At 41.7% G+C, this 14,985-nt stretch overlaps 1 protein-coding gene across 2 annotated transcripts in view; it reads left to right on the top strand.

Annotated features, from left to right (window-relative positions):
- Positions 1–14,985, top strand: part of cacna1ib (calcium voltage-gated channel subunit alpha1 Ib) — a 220,063-nt gene that overhangs the window by 88,471 nt on the left and 116,607 nt on the right. For both annotated transcript variants that reach the window (XM_084340936.1, XM_084340935.1), the window contains exon 4: positions 1,065–1,198. In XM_084340936.1, coding sequence (XP_084197062.1) covers positions 1,065–1,198 — 134 coding nt within the window. The remainder of the gene's footprint in view (positions 1–1,064; positions 1,199–14,985) is intronic.

The raw sequence follows: 14,985 nt of genomic DNA, 5'->3' as shown, positions 1-14,985 counted from the left end.
GAAGAAAACCATAAAAAAAAAAAAAAAACACATTTAAAAAGCTGGAACAAGTGAATGCTTTGAATTTTCAAAACGTTTTAACGTAGGAGTGGTCTTTAATAGACAAAACGTTGAAAAAGACTTTGTGGTATGCTGTAAAAAGTCTACAGGAAGTGCACTTGAGGCTCCTTACGTACTTGTGATCAGTGATCAGATTGGATTTTGCTTCGACCAACCGATGTGACGTAGGCGTCAGTAACTATGAACACTGCTGCTGCGTCTTTTTCTGAGACGGATGCGTGAGAAATTGACTTCCATCACCTCGCCCTCCTAACAGTCGGGATGTTACGTTGCCACGTTGAACCCTCAGATTTCCTCAACGACTCTGACGCACATCTAGTTTGATTTGATTGTTATTGTGGTTTCCAATTTGAGCGGCCAGGGAGTCTGGACTGACTGTAGAAATCTGACTCAATCACATTTGTTTGTTTTTCCATCCAGACTCTGTAAAATCTCACATCTCTCTTTCTCATGATAAATATGAGTCAAGCAAACTTTCCCTCCAACCTTCATGTCGTTGACAGCAGGCAGGACGGACCCACTGGCTTCAAGCTTTGACCCTGGCCACGTAGCACCAGGTGGTGTTGTGGTGTTTTTTCCACCAGCTGCTGCAGCCCTGTCATAACCCATCTATTTAAAGTGTCACAGGAACCTCCACTAACAATTACATAATACTAAATGAGACATTTTGTCTCAGTGTTTTCTCAACTCTATGCCTGTCCTTGCTTTGACCTTGTAATACAAAGAAGGTCTTCTTGCGTCCTCAGGTCACAGGATGCATGCCAACAAGTTGTGAGCTGTTCCCTCAACAAGTTAGAGACCTAGACAATTTGTATAATATTTGGAGGCCAATATATGTCGTATTTCACAGGATGAAAGCAAATATAAGAGAAAGGTCATAGATATAACAGCAGGGTGTGTTTTTTTCTCTCTTTCACTCACAATTGTTTTGAAGTCTCAGCCTACAGGTTAGAAGAAATGACTCTCTCTTCCTTTTCATGTTTGACACATTGTCTCCCTGACAGGCCTTTGATGCGTTCATCTACATCTTCTTCGCTCTGGAGATGGTTATAAAGATGGTCGCCCTGGGGATCTTTGGTCGACGCTGCTACCTTGGGGACACGTGGAACCGACTGGATTTCTTTATCGTCATGGCAGGGTGAGAACCTTCTGTTCCTTCGTTTCATCCCGTGTTGTATGTCGGGGGACTCACGTGACTGTTAACAATGACAGGTTCTGGGCCCACACATCCTGCAAAGCTGCATGATTTACAGCGCGAAATGAAGCAATTCACAGTGCAGAGTAAATCACAATGGGCAGACGCCATCATTTATAAAACTTGTGTGTTGGATTAAATGGGAACAGAAGCTCATTCATTCCCAGTTATGTATTTTCCTGTATTCTTACAGCTCCCATTTAAAGCACATTCAAATAAATTAAAAAGTTCAAATGTTTAATTATGACTTATCATGTGTCTATTTAAAGGCCAGGCTCTAAATCTCATTATCCGGCTCAGCTTTTTATTGTATACCTGACAGTTCTTGATCCACTGTGCCACCAGGCATGGCCGATCGTGTCAGAGTTGAATATGTAACATGACATGAAATATTAACGTGTTGATAGTCACCGGCTCTCACCTGGGACACGGCTGACAATAAGACAGCGATAATGTGATTCAGCTGAAGCTAATCACCGCGATGTAATTAAATGAATGAGCTGAAATTACCCTGTCATCATTTCTGCACACGGCCCTGCTGTTGCTGCTGACTTCACCGATATGAGCCGAAACCTTCGGCTGGTGAATTAAATCATTTAAACAAACTCATTTGACACTTTATGAAAGAAACAGACCAGTAAACAGAAACATAACCTCGTTTTTTTACAACAAATGTGTAGCTAGAATTTTTTTAATTAGGTCTAGCCTGATAATATGGATGCCATGTGTGTTAAATAAATGATAAGCTATTAAATATGTAACCATGCTCGTGACCCTGACCGTAAGCCTATGTGATTTCTGCTTTGTGGTTTTGTGCATTCATCTCGCACACTGTAGCTCGCACTGTCTCGTGTTACGGCCACCTGTTGCAGTCTGTTTTTACTGCAGAGCATCGCTCTCTCTGCTTTTAGTTTTTCTTTGAATGTCTTCTTTCACTTTCTTGACTGATGCTCTGCCAGCAGGAGAAGCTGAGCCTTTCATAAATCATTTTTTCAGTTCAGCTGGTCCCAACTCAGGAAAAAAAACAAACACTGTTGCCTTTTTTCGCCTGTTTGGTTCGTTCTGTGTTTACACTGACTGATTACAAGCTGTGTAATGAAGAAGTCACATTGATTGAGAAGTAACTCATTCACTGGACAGTTTTTCTGATGGCTGTCACCCTGTATCATTACCGCCATGTGGACCTACGGAGGGAAATCAATTTCTGGTGGGATGACAGCAGGCCGTGCAGCACTTGATCGCACCTCATGTGTTTATTTACCGTCTCTGGTGTCACAAATGGCTCGCGAAGACGAGACTACAACTGGACCTGATGTGATACGAGTAATGAATAATGATGTAACAGGTAAAACAGGACAAAACAAGATGATAAAGAGGTGTCTTGCATTGAATAGATGCTGATGGATCACCATACCAATCTATGTAGGACACAAGATCACACATGCTTCTCACACTGAGGTGCTGAAAGGCATGTGTACCAAACATTCGCCAGGTGGATTTAACAGTAGTTTAGCTTTCGTATTCATGCTAAAATCACTAATCTACCGCCACAAAATCCTGTGTAATCCAGGAATTAATACAAGAGCGCTGCATTCTCACAATCACCTCGCTCGGTCTTATTAGTCGGCTTTTAGTTTAACCAGCAATTTCACTGGATCTAATAAATAGAGATGGTGACAGAATAAAGAAAAGAAAAGAAAAAATAAAACTCTCTGGCAAGAAGCAGACATTTCCAAAGCTGGGCTACCACAGTATCTCTTGGCACATGATAATTAAAGTAATTAACATGATTTGATGATTCAAAACAATCAAGCTGTATCGTATCATTTTTATGTCCTCTAGTATTTTTAAGAGATAATTAGAATGCAGAGTAGAGCCCCCGACCGATCCGTAAACGATTCCTCTCTTAACGGGAGATGAAACCACCAGGTTGTCTGCGGATGCTGCGTAAATATCTGTCACATCTGTGTTTAATGTTGGCTGAAGCTTTTCTTAAAGAGGCATTCTCCGTCATGTAGGGACTTTTCCGAACATCGTAATCGACTCTGACAAGAACAATTAGTTACACCAGTATCTCTATAATGTTTCAAGGGATTTGAGTCATTATTCAAAACCTTATCAAACGAGCCAAATTTGGAAATATTTACCAGAATGCTTCAGCGGGGGCTGAGATATCCTACATTTTAGCCCCTAGCATGGTTCGAACTCTGAGAATATTGGATCCTATATTTCGTATAATATAAATTAATAGTATATTTTGTCAGATCTTTTAAACTACACTCCTGTAACAAGATATTCATGATTATCAACTGATAATCTGACCAGTAGTGGAGATGCTGTGGTTAATTTCTTTAATTTCATTAGTATGAGAGGAGACAGTATATTTCCATTTAAATTCAACCACTATAAGACACGTGACAAACTGTATGTGGTCATCAGTCTGTATGGTTTACCATGCTACTGGTACATGTGGTAATTGTGTTGACTTGCGGCACTGAGTCGTTGATTCTAGGCAATTGAACTGAGTGGCATGCTTGTCCTCATGTGCACCCTCTTTGCCCAAAACAGTGAGAGGCCTAATGACTTATTTGGTGATTGTCTGATGTGACAGCTCCTCCAGAGCCACAGAAAGACATTAAACAGCTGGTTTCACAGGCTGAGTAGAACGCCCCGTGACTGCTCGAATGTTTTTTATGTGTAAAATCAGTGGAGTTTGTAATAAGGCGACTGCATGATATTACAGCTAATGATTTAATTGGTGTGTAATGTGTGGAAACAGTGGAATGAAGTAGCCCTGTATCTTTGTTTTCGATCGCTGTCTCAGGGCTTTATTGAATACCAGACTGTAATGCCAAATTTCCAAAGAACAAACATAAGTACACCCAGGGTATGACTTTATGTTTGTACATGTGCTGCCACTACCATGGTGCAACTTCAGGCCCTCACGCCAACACAATGCTGGCGTGCACGCTAACTCAATTATGTCAAGCGTCAACAGACAAATTCTCAAATGGAAATTGGCCAGTTTATTGCTGATTTCCAAGAGGTGTTATCAACAGGTGCAAACCAAAATGCCTCTGGACGGCATTGGATAGAACTTCAAACAATCAGGGCCACAAAAACGTGTGAAGTAGCGCTGCGCTAGGTGACGTGATAGAGCTTGCACACTCTATATACACAGATGAAATGAAAGCTTGTTAGCTCCCACTGAATCATTCCAACATTAATACAACGGACAGCGTGAATCGTGGGCTGCTGCTTTGTTTGTGTTGGCGATATTATAATGTCGCTCCCAACTGCAATTACGAGCAAGCTAGCTCAAGCTCAAACCCCATTGTCCACAGAACCCTGTCCAGTCCATGGACTGTATATAAAGTCAATGAAAGTATTAGATAAACTTGTGGTCGGTTGTCTTTTTCCTGAAGCAAATTAGGTCGACTGGGGGGCAGATGCATTGTAGATTTAAATTAAGAGACAATAGCCAAATAAAACTTAAAAAATATAAAATTCCTTTAACCTCCACACACCAAGATGGTTGCCTAAACAGATCTGCCTGGAACAACCATCCACCCCCTTTCTCCTCCTCACGATGCCCTCTGCAACAACCCAGGAAGTTCAGATGAGATCCTGAAAGCATACGTTCATTTTTAATCAATATTCAAATAATTGTTTTAAATAATGCGTCAAAAGAAAATGTTTGTACATCAGATTTATATATTTCTGTTACATCTTTCTTAGATGAATTATTAACTTCCTCCTTTCTTTTGGCCCCCTGCAGCTTTTTAACTTAACTTGCATTTTTCTATCTCACACATTTTCCCCTCCTTCGCCTTTTCGTTTCCATTTTCCTCATCCTTCTCTTCGTATTTTTCCCTCAGGGGGAAGGTGAACATTTATCATTCACTTTTACTGCCCTGGTATCTCAACATTTTCCATAAATTTCAACAGTCACCAGCACATTCTTCAAGCCCTTAGGCCAGAGAAGCTACTGCTGCCACCATCTTGCGTTCTCACAGCGTTTTCTCTGGTCTGTTTCCTCGACTCTGATCTCACAGTTTCAGCTCATACATCTTTCCTCACCCTTCTTCTTCTCCTCGTCTTCGCTTCAGTCACCAACCTATAAACAGCAGCCGCAGAGCTCTGTCGCATCGTCTCTGTGCGCCAAACCTCAGTGCTCATCACGTGCGTTCCAGAGGGATACCACCGCCGCCGCCGCCACCACCAATTATTCCCCAGTCTTACATCCACCACATGCGGCGCACGTAGCTGCAAGGATGGGGGCGTGATAAAACACTGCACCCCTGGGAACTAGTGTGCTGCAAACACAAACCGTAGGCAAGCTGCAGGGAAGGGATTATGAGCAGCGTGAGTTCCACACCAGGCTCCGCTTAGCTTGCCTGTTGAGCTGAACCAGACCTCCGCACACAGATTGTGCCGAGCAGTGTGTGAGCACGATGTCTCTGTGTGTGTGGACTGTTGCAGAGAAGGCAGGTGTCCAGCATTAAACCAAGCTTGCCTTTTGAGCGGCTTCTCCTGCAGGCACAAGCCTCCGCTGAGAGCCTATTTGCATTTTTGATTTTGACAAACAAAACTCTGATTAAAAGCCTGACAGATTTTAGTCCTGGTGGTTGTGCGGATTGTAAAGTGATGTGAAAAATGTGACCTTCCCGTCTCTCTCGGTTGCCGACACAAGCCTGTGGATGATTTCTTTAAGTTGTTCGATGCTGGTTGACTGGATTTCTTTGTGTAGGACTTGGGCCGGGTTTCCCCCGACAGTCCGAAGGAGTTCCACAGAAGAAAAAGTATACAGACACAGCAAATCTCCTCACTGACGGTTTCACATCCAGTTAAAAGCTCCTTGCTTCTGCTTTAACACACACTTCAAATACATGATACAAACAGTGCGCAGCCCGGGGAAGCCAGGGAAGCCGGCAAACGTAGGTGCTGAGTTAATGATGGCAGGTCCAGTGCCATAGGACATCTGTCTCTCTGTGTTCTGATCTTCTGTGTGTTGATTATATATACAGCTGCTCTTGGCTCTCTGTCGCAGTAATAACATTACTTCTAATGAGTGACGCTGATCCAAATTGTTGGAGCGCCACGCCGCTGTGTTCGCCTGCAGCAGAGCGTACAGGGAGGAATAGAAAGAAGGAAATGACAGCGAAGCAGGCGAAGGCACGAGAAGGACTGGCTTGTTTTTTTTGTTTTTTTTTCCGCCTTTAGTCTTTTACTGTTGGCACCTTCCATTGCTCAGCATTAGGACTGTTCCCTTGCCTGCTTGAGGAGATTGGAGGTTTACTTGTAGAGACATTTTGGATGTAAAACTGCACTGGAAGCAAATTAAAAAAAATTGGCTTGGATCGTGGGTGAGCAGTGCAAGAACCAGTTTTCAAAGTCAACTGGCAATCACCAAATGAACAGATTTCCATCAAAACATGCACCAAATGAAATGCTTGCTCATAAATGACCAATGATCTTGAGAGGGAAGCAGATTATGCGTGATTTATAAATCTCTGAAATTGTGTGTTTATGCTTCTGAAGGTCAGATTTGAGAAGAAGTACCTCATCTAGACTCAGTGTTTTGATTGTGTGAGTGCATTTTTGTGTGCCCACTGTATATTTAAACGTGTGTGTGTGTGTTTTTGGGTCCCCTTTGTGATATTTTGTCATCTGGGGTTGTGCCGGGGAGGCTATCTGCGAGCGCAGGCCCAGCTTTACACCTCCTCTCCCAGGATCCATTCATTCTCTCAGCTCCGCCTCTCTCCCTTCACGCCCTCTATCTGTCTCCAACACTCAGCGGAGGAGGAGGTGAAGAGATGTGTTGAGAGAGCATGAATGAAAAATACGAGCGATATAAGGGAGACAGAAAGGACATCAAAGTGTATTAATGGTGAAAATGTCAGGGCTCATAAATTTACACAATTTGCCCTCTAAATGCATTTTTATCAAACCTATTGTACGAGTGACAGCCGTGACTGTGTCCTCTGCTGCTCAGGCTGTTGCTCGCTTACTCGACTGTTTCTCAGAGCATTAAACCGTCGTAGCAGAACCGCAGCTGTACAATGGGTGATCTGAACGAGCCAATTGCTCGCTGCAGCGCCACTATTGTTTCAGCCATAGATGCTGGATTGCGTGATTGGCTCCTGATGGGCAATGCTGCGCTAAAGTTCAGCTCCTGAGAGAGTCACCGCAGTGGCAAATGATCCTGTCTTCCACACACCATTTCTTCTCGTCAGGCTGGAAAGGCTTTTGTGCCATTAAGGGAGGGAGTACATACAGAAATTTAAATTGAGCTGATCCTTAAAGCAGGAAGGATTTATCAGCCTTTAGAGCCGCCTTAAATCTTATTACATGATTTTACATTGTGAAATTTAAACTTTATTAATTCCTGCAATAGGATTGAGTAACAATTTACAGTTTTCTGTCACAAAAGGACACAAATACTCTTTGGACAGCACAGAACATTGGACTCCCTTAAGCTCCCCTAAGGCAAAAAAAGATCGATATGAATATATAGATACATTATCTTTCTTAAATTCAGAAAATAATCAACCCACAGTTGTTGTTATTGTCATTATTTTGTTGCACCTTTGTATGATTCTTATTTAGTCAAGATTAGCATCTATCTAACGACACGCAACACGTTCTCACACCCGACTCGTCAAGTACAGCAGCTTGGTCAGTGGCCTGCCGTCATTATTCCAGGTTCAGAGCTCTGCAGTCAAGCTAACAATAACAATTATGCAATGTCCGGTTAGATTTTTTTAAATAAAGCATGCCAACAAACATTCCACCTGACATATTATGAATTTTTGGATTACTATTAACGTTGTGAAATGGTTGCAATTTTGTTTTAGGCACAAACAATACTGTAATACTGTAAATTCAGTCACGCTACTTAAGGAACTTACATTATGTAACTTAACTCACGTAATAACCGAAAAAACACTTGGTTAGGGCTAGAAAAAAATATGGTTTAGCTTGAAATACATGTTTTGGTCACCATCCGCAAAATCATGGATGGAGATGGTCCAACTTCTCATCAAAAAAAGCAGGTTTTGGTCAGCACAAAAAACAGAAATGTCTCCTTGAAAAGCCCTTTTCACGCCACAAAAACTGTTTGAAATGTCCCCAGGTTTCTTGAAAAAAACACCCTGTCTTGACACCAAATAAACAGCAGGATATATCCCCAGGTGTCCTTCAACAAATCCACTGGTGTGACTCGAACTGCGGTTAGCCATTTAGCATCATACTTAGAAGAGTAGGGCCACTGACCCGGCGGCCATATCTGACACTTTGGAGGTGAGAACATGCTGTGACTGCTGTTGCTTGTTAAGTGAAGGGCTTTGTAGTCAGTTTTAGTTGTGGGATTTATTTGTTTTTCACTCCTTCTCTCAGTTGGGATTTCCAGAAAGCCAAAAAGTGCAGCACATAATGTTGAAATGCCGTCTGATTTTAAAGTGTCATACATTTATCAAAATAAGAAAAGAAATCAGGTTTGTGGATTTGAATTGTATACATAGTAAAACAAACAAATGGAAGGATAAGATTTTAAAGGAGTTAATGATTTCGGTCGAGTCTGTGTGTGACAGTCACGTCATGTTGGAGATATCATACTTGTGTCTGAACATATAGTGTCTGTCCTTGTTTGTCATTGTGTCTTTGTGTTTGTCATTAACTGATTTTCCTTTGTTGTCCGTGCCATCTGTTTTCATGTTACACAGCTATGTACACATGCTTACATTTGTATACAGTAAGTGTGCATGTCTTCATGTATCAAACATATGCTTTCAGTATATATCTTAACCGTCTCCCCCTCATATCCTAAGCTGCCGCACTTTGTAATGCTAAGGAGAGCAGATGGGAGACCGTAATTGATCGCAATCTGCGTTGGAGGAACTATATTCACGCATATATCAAATGTTCTCCCTCTTCTTCGACAGAAATAAGTGCTGTCTGCGCTTAAACACGTAGGTTTCTGAAATAATAGATGGAGACAGGCATGTTCTTGAAGTTAAAAATAACGAGATCACACCAAGAATGACACCAATGTGTCGTCTGCAAATGTGATGATTGTGAAACACTGTGTTGGAATAAGATTCAATTTCCTTGGGAATTTTTACAAGCTACAACAGTAGAACAAAGTTTTCACAGTGAAGAAACTATCTATCTATCTATCTATCTATCTATCTATCCACCTGACTTATGATCTTTCTATGATCATATCGGGGACTCATTATAATGTGCAGTCCACATTAGCAGTGTTCAAGTGTTTGTTTTCTCTCGTGTTGACCTTCACTTGCTGCTTTTACTGCGGCGGCGTCCCTTTTCATTTAATCTCCCATCATCAAAATCAATGTGTTCTCCAGTTATGGCAACAGGGAGGCGACTAATGTAATAGAGGTGAATTCTCTTGGTAGATAAAAGGGTTTGTATCTGACTGCACCGTTAGACTTTCACAATGACAAAAACCTTTGAGTCAGTACTCCACTTTTGATTCACACAGCGCGTGCTGCAACCTCATTGTCTTTAGTGAATCCACCATCCTGTCGGCTCTGCACAGAGAGCTTGTGCTGCTGTAGTGCTGAATCAGGCACTCTATCTTCTAGTCATTACTCAGTAAAACAGAACAGTCTGCAGCCAAATCCAGAAGGTGAACACCAGCAAATTAATCCTTTCGTGCAATCGTTGAATGCTCAACAAAGGAGTTTTTGAGTTTTTGGTCGATGTCTCATCAAGTCACTGATCCCCTTGTTTTTTGGGTGTTAGCCAAGAGATGTATGAGTGAGTAGTTTAGATAACGCAGTTAACTTCCACTGGTGCAAAAGGTCCTCGGATTAACATCATATGGTGTCACACAAAATGCAGCAGCATGATTTGTGCTTGTGAGTGTGTTGTCATCATCTGCATTAACATACAGTATGATGCCAGGCTGCTTTTAGAATTCAAACTTCTTATGTGGTTTTCATTTTCAATACAATAATGGCAAAATCATTAAATAGCTAATTACTTTACCACCAATATGATACATGAGTGGTGGATGTGTGCATGTGGGTATGTCCATCCATACATTCTCAATGCAAACACTAATTTACACTGCATTTACACTGTTAATGTAATGGATGACAGACATTCAGTATTTGAAATGTTTAATCGACTGAAGCTTCGTCGTATGCGTGTGTGTGTGTGTGTGTGTGTGTGTGTGTGTGTTTGCACGGTGTGTGTTTGGGCGCACGCGTTGCCACATGCACACTTTGTAATTGCTTTAATTGCAGGATGAGGTATGAGGTTACAGAGTTAATGATCCTGAATAGTTTTGACACTAATTGTACGTAGTAAATGAAGCCTGGGGATCAGTATAGCACCGACTGTCGAAAACAGATGTGTTTGCATTATTTGCAACGCTGTAATGACATATTATAGAATAGAGTCCATACTGATAATTTATTATCAGTCAAGCAATCTGTTCAGTACTGTGACCCTTTAGAAGTTCAGGCCTATAGTGAAAAAAGCTTTCATATGTCAACTACATACTTTAACCAGTAAAAACAAACCTGGTATGGGGTTGCTGAAAAAGAAATATAAGGCTCCCAGGAACTGGATGTTATAAAAATCATCAGGAGTGAGTAGTAAAATGTATTTGTGTGAGAATGATGTGGAGTACTGCTTACAGGCTGTCCCCCTGGTAGTGAATATTTCTCTTACATCTCTTTAAATGCCCCTCGGGTGTCATACATGCACTTTGATGATGGAAGCACTTTGAGTAGAATAGCGGAGGGTTAGAGTTTCAGTTCAGACTTTAGACCGCCCACACTTAAAAGTTATATACCCACGAAATCCTCGACAAAATGAACTTAAAATAAAAATAGCCTACTGAAACAGAAATGTTAATAACATTATTTCTATGTTGTTTTTCTTCCGTGGCTAACTTGTTTAAAGAATGCTCTGCAGTTTTGGGGAAACATGATCTCCGTCTCTGAAGACAGTGAAAGTTAGACGTAAAGATTGATCATTTTAATCTCTCTCCGTTTCATTAGGAGATTGGGTTTAGCCTAGCCTAGCTTACCACACACAGTGGAAGCAGAGGGGAAAAGCCTAGTGGCTGTAGTTTGTGCACTGATGTCAACTTTTCACTTAGGGCTGGACCTGAAACTGACTGTATAGGTTGTCAGTGCAAGCAGCTTATTATGACCCAGGCTGACATTAATTTTAAGGTCCAGACCTCTAATGGCCAAAGAAATAATGAAGGGAGCAAAGGAGGAAGTCAGGTGACCTAGCATAAGGAGCGACAAAGTTGGGATGTCTTCGTGGTGGATGGGTGGGTCAAGCTGTGAATGTGCGCACCAGTGTGAACGACTTCCACTTTTTCTGCAAAGTTCACTCTCCTTTGTCCTTATTCAGGCTACTTAACGGCTTAACACAGTTGACGAGAATGTGTTTGGAAAATTGCAGGTTAATTGAGGGACATTTTGATGAACAGCAGCAGCCTAAATAATCACAGCTGATGAATGAGCTGTTTCGGAGAAACCTTTAGTAGAGCCTGGTCAGCCATTTTCCCTTGGTGCTATTGTTTGTGCTAAATAGGCTAAACACACCCCTGCTGTTTTGAATCAACAGAGATTCAATGATTGTTAATCCTTCATCTAACTCCCACAAGAAAGCATTCAAGCACATCACCTGAAATATACAATTATTACTTGAAACCTGGTTCAACCATGTTTAACGGCCTTTTCTTCATCCAGTTTACTGGTGAAGAGTCCAACCAGCCATTTCCTCTCCCACAGTGTATTTTACTTAATACTAGCGTGATATAGATTCAGATGCTTAAATATGACGAATAGGGTGTGATAGGAAGAGATGGGGGAAGACGGATGGGTAATGTGACCACGCCAGCTTCAGCAGACAGCTGGCTTCATCTTTGACAAGATATTCACATGTCCATGCATAACGCTCACACACAAAGACACACACACACACACACACGTAGGGACATGTGTATGAGCATCTGTACCCAGCTGGAGGTGTAACAGTAGCTCATTAGAGCTCTGACACCAGGCAACACACTGCAGGAATGTGAGAGTGGAAAATAACACACACAGAGAGAACGCACACACACACAGAGGACAACACAACACAGAAACAGAGGAAATAAAGAAAATGAAGATGCAAAAGGAAAAAGTGGAGAGACAATTTTGGCGATAAAGGAGGATGTTTAGGAGGGAGTGTGTGAGGGGAGAAACGGTAAAGAGGTACAGACGAGGGTTTCAGAGCTAAATGAGTGAGTGTCTTGTGTGCTAACTTCTCTGTGTGCATGTGTGTGGCCCTCTATCTTCTCTGACTTGCAAACCTCTTCTGGGACAGAAGATCTACTGCATCCATTAATCTAATTTTAATAATTGATGCCGTCTTCTCCAGAGGGAGCTCGGCCCGGACTGTTGGCATAAAATGAGACATTTAGTGCTCTCTGGTAATTGCCGTATTAGTTTATTCTCGCCTGGTAGACCAGCGCACAGCCAGCAGAGCAGCCTAAATGTATAATATCTATTTAGTTGCTTTATTTTGCTTTTCAAGGCCATCTATGACCTGCATCACCAATTAGAGAGCTCCTCGCTCATGTGTGTTGCACCTAATGTGACTGGAAACGTTAATGCTGCTGAGCTGTAATGTGTGAGTTGTAATTTTCTACATGTGTCAGCCATTTGACTTGTACATTTGAGAGAGTAGCTGCTGATTTCAAAGATTCACCATCATTAGCTACTTTTGCCTGAAGATAAGTTGATTAGGAGTTAGCTTCCTTCTCTTGTTAGCTTAAATGTCCTATTTGTAGTTGTTTTTCTAGTCCCAAAAATCAGAGAAGAGACTCAAAAATCTACTTTTCTTTCAAATAGCACCTTTAATGTAAACTTAAATGGTTAGTAACTACACTGTAGTGTACCAGCAGTGTCTCACATGTTGAAGTAATGAGTGGCTCATGTTTCTTTTACTCATCAACAACCTTATCAAATATTAATTATGGTAATTGGCAGTTGGATGGTGATTGGAAAACGTATGTGCTGCAGTTGTTGTGTCTGTAATCATGGGTCAGCAACTGAATTGACCTTTTGAGCCCATTCAAGTCCAAACAATCGTGTCCTTAAAAAGAAAAAAAAAAAAAGAGTTAATAACTGTTAAATTAAATTTTAAAAATCCACTTTTGATATGGCTTTTTTTCACTCAGCACAGATGTATTCAGGGAGCGGTACCGCAGAGTGTTTCAAATTGTTCATTATCTCTAACATCCAGAGCTTTCCCCTCCAACCAGCCGGGCAGCCCTGGAGATGATGGCTCCCTAAGAGAACATTTCATAACTTCCAACTTGTGGCAGCACCGTTCGGGGGTAAAGTAAACGGCAGAGACAGAGCTAGCTCCCAGAAGACAAAGATACACCAGAGAAGAGAGAAAAAGAAGGAGGATGTTTAAGAAGCAGATAGAAAGTCTCATTCGCTCCTCTGACGCCGCTTAGGAACACAAGTAATCTAGTTCCTCCATTCAAATATTCATGAGGCTGTTAGGCTGTAGAGCCGTCCTAACTCAAACCCAGACAGACACTAAATTTAGTTTTACTTGTTTGGCGGGAGGTGTCTGTGTGTGTTAGTGTCTGTTTGTGTGTGTGTGTGTGTGTGTGTGTGTGTGTGTGTGTGTGTGTGTGTGTGTGTGTGTGTGTGTGGTTGTGCTTATAAACAAGTGTGTGACCTCTGTCTTCTGATTTGAAGACCTTGAGCCTGGAGTCTGCCCCCAGCACTTTCCTTACTTTGTGCGTGTGTGTGTGTGTGTGTTTGTGTGCGCATGTGTCTGTGTGTGTGTGTGTGTGTGTGTGTGTGTGTGTGCATGTGACTGTATTTGTGTGTGATATTGAACTTATCCGTCTGCACATCTGCTCATTGTGTGAAAAACCGGGGTATATTGGCGTAATGCTTTTTGTGTGTGTCATTGTCCATGTGTGTAATAGACTAGACTAGTTTCTTTGCATTTGTGTGTGTGTCTGTATGTGTGTATCATTGTGTGCATAATTGTCTGTCTGTTGCATTTGTGTAACCCTGTGTGTTTGCGTGGCCAAAATGAGCTGTCTTATCTGAAATTGCTGCCGAAAATTGCTCAAAATGACGAATCCCCATTGCGTCGCCACCACAGTGGATACACACACACACACACACACACACACACACACACACACACACACACACACACACACACACACACACACACACAGACACATGCACACACACACACACACACACACACACACACACACACACACACACACACACACAAATGCACACCCAAACACCTGCCCTATCAATGCACTGCAACACAGTGAATGAAATAGCAGCTATCGAGGCCGCTCAGTACGACTGAACTTCCTCTCAGTCAATTTCATTTTGTCCTTTCCCTCCATGTACCGCGGCTGCAACTACTGATTATTTTCATCATTGATTAATCTGCCAATTATTTCGGATTAATAAGTGTATAAAGTGTCGAATTCTTGTGAAAGCTCTTCGCAGTTTCCCCACTAAGTTTCCCAAAGTGATGTCTTCAAATTGCTTCTTTTGTCAAACCAACAGTCCAAAACCCAACGACTCTTCATTTACTATCACACAGTAAATAACACATTTATAAGCCGGAACCAGCAAATGTTTGACATTTCTGCTTGAAAAAAGACTGAAACAATTTGTCATTTTTTAAAAAAAGTT

Source organism: Pagrus pagrus (assembly GCF_965226575.1).
Source record: "Pagrus pagrus genome assembly, chromosome: 2".
Taxonomy (NCBI): Eukaryota; Metazoa; Chordata; class Actinopteri; order Spariformes; family Sparidae; genus Pagrus; species Pagrus pagrus.
This window is presented reverse-complemented; position numbering and strand designations above follow the sequence as displayed.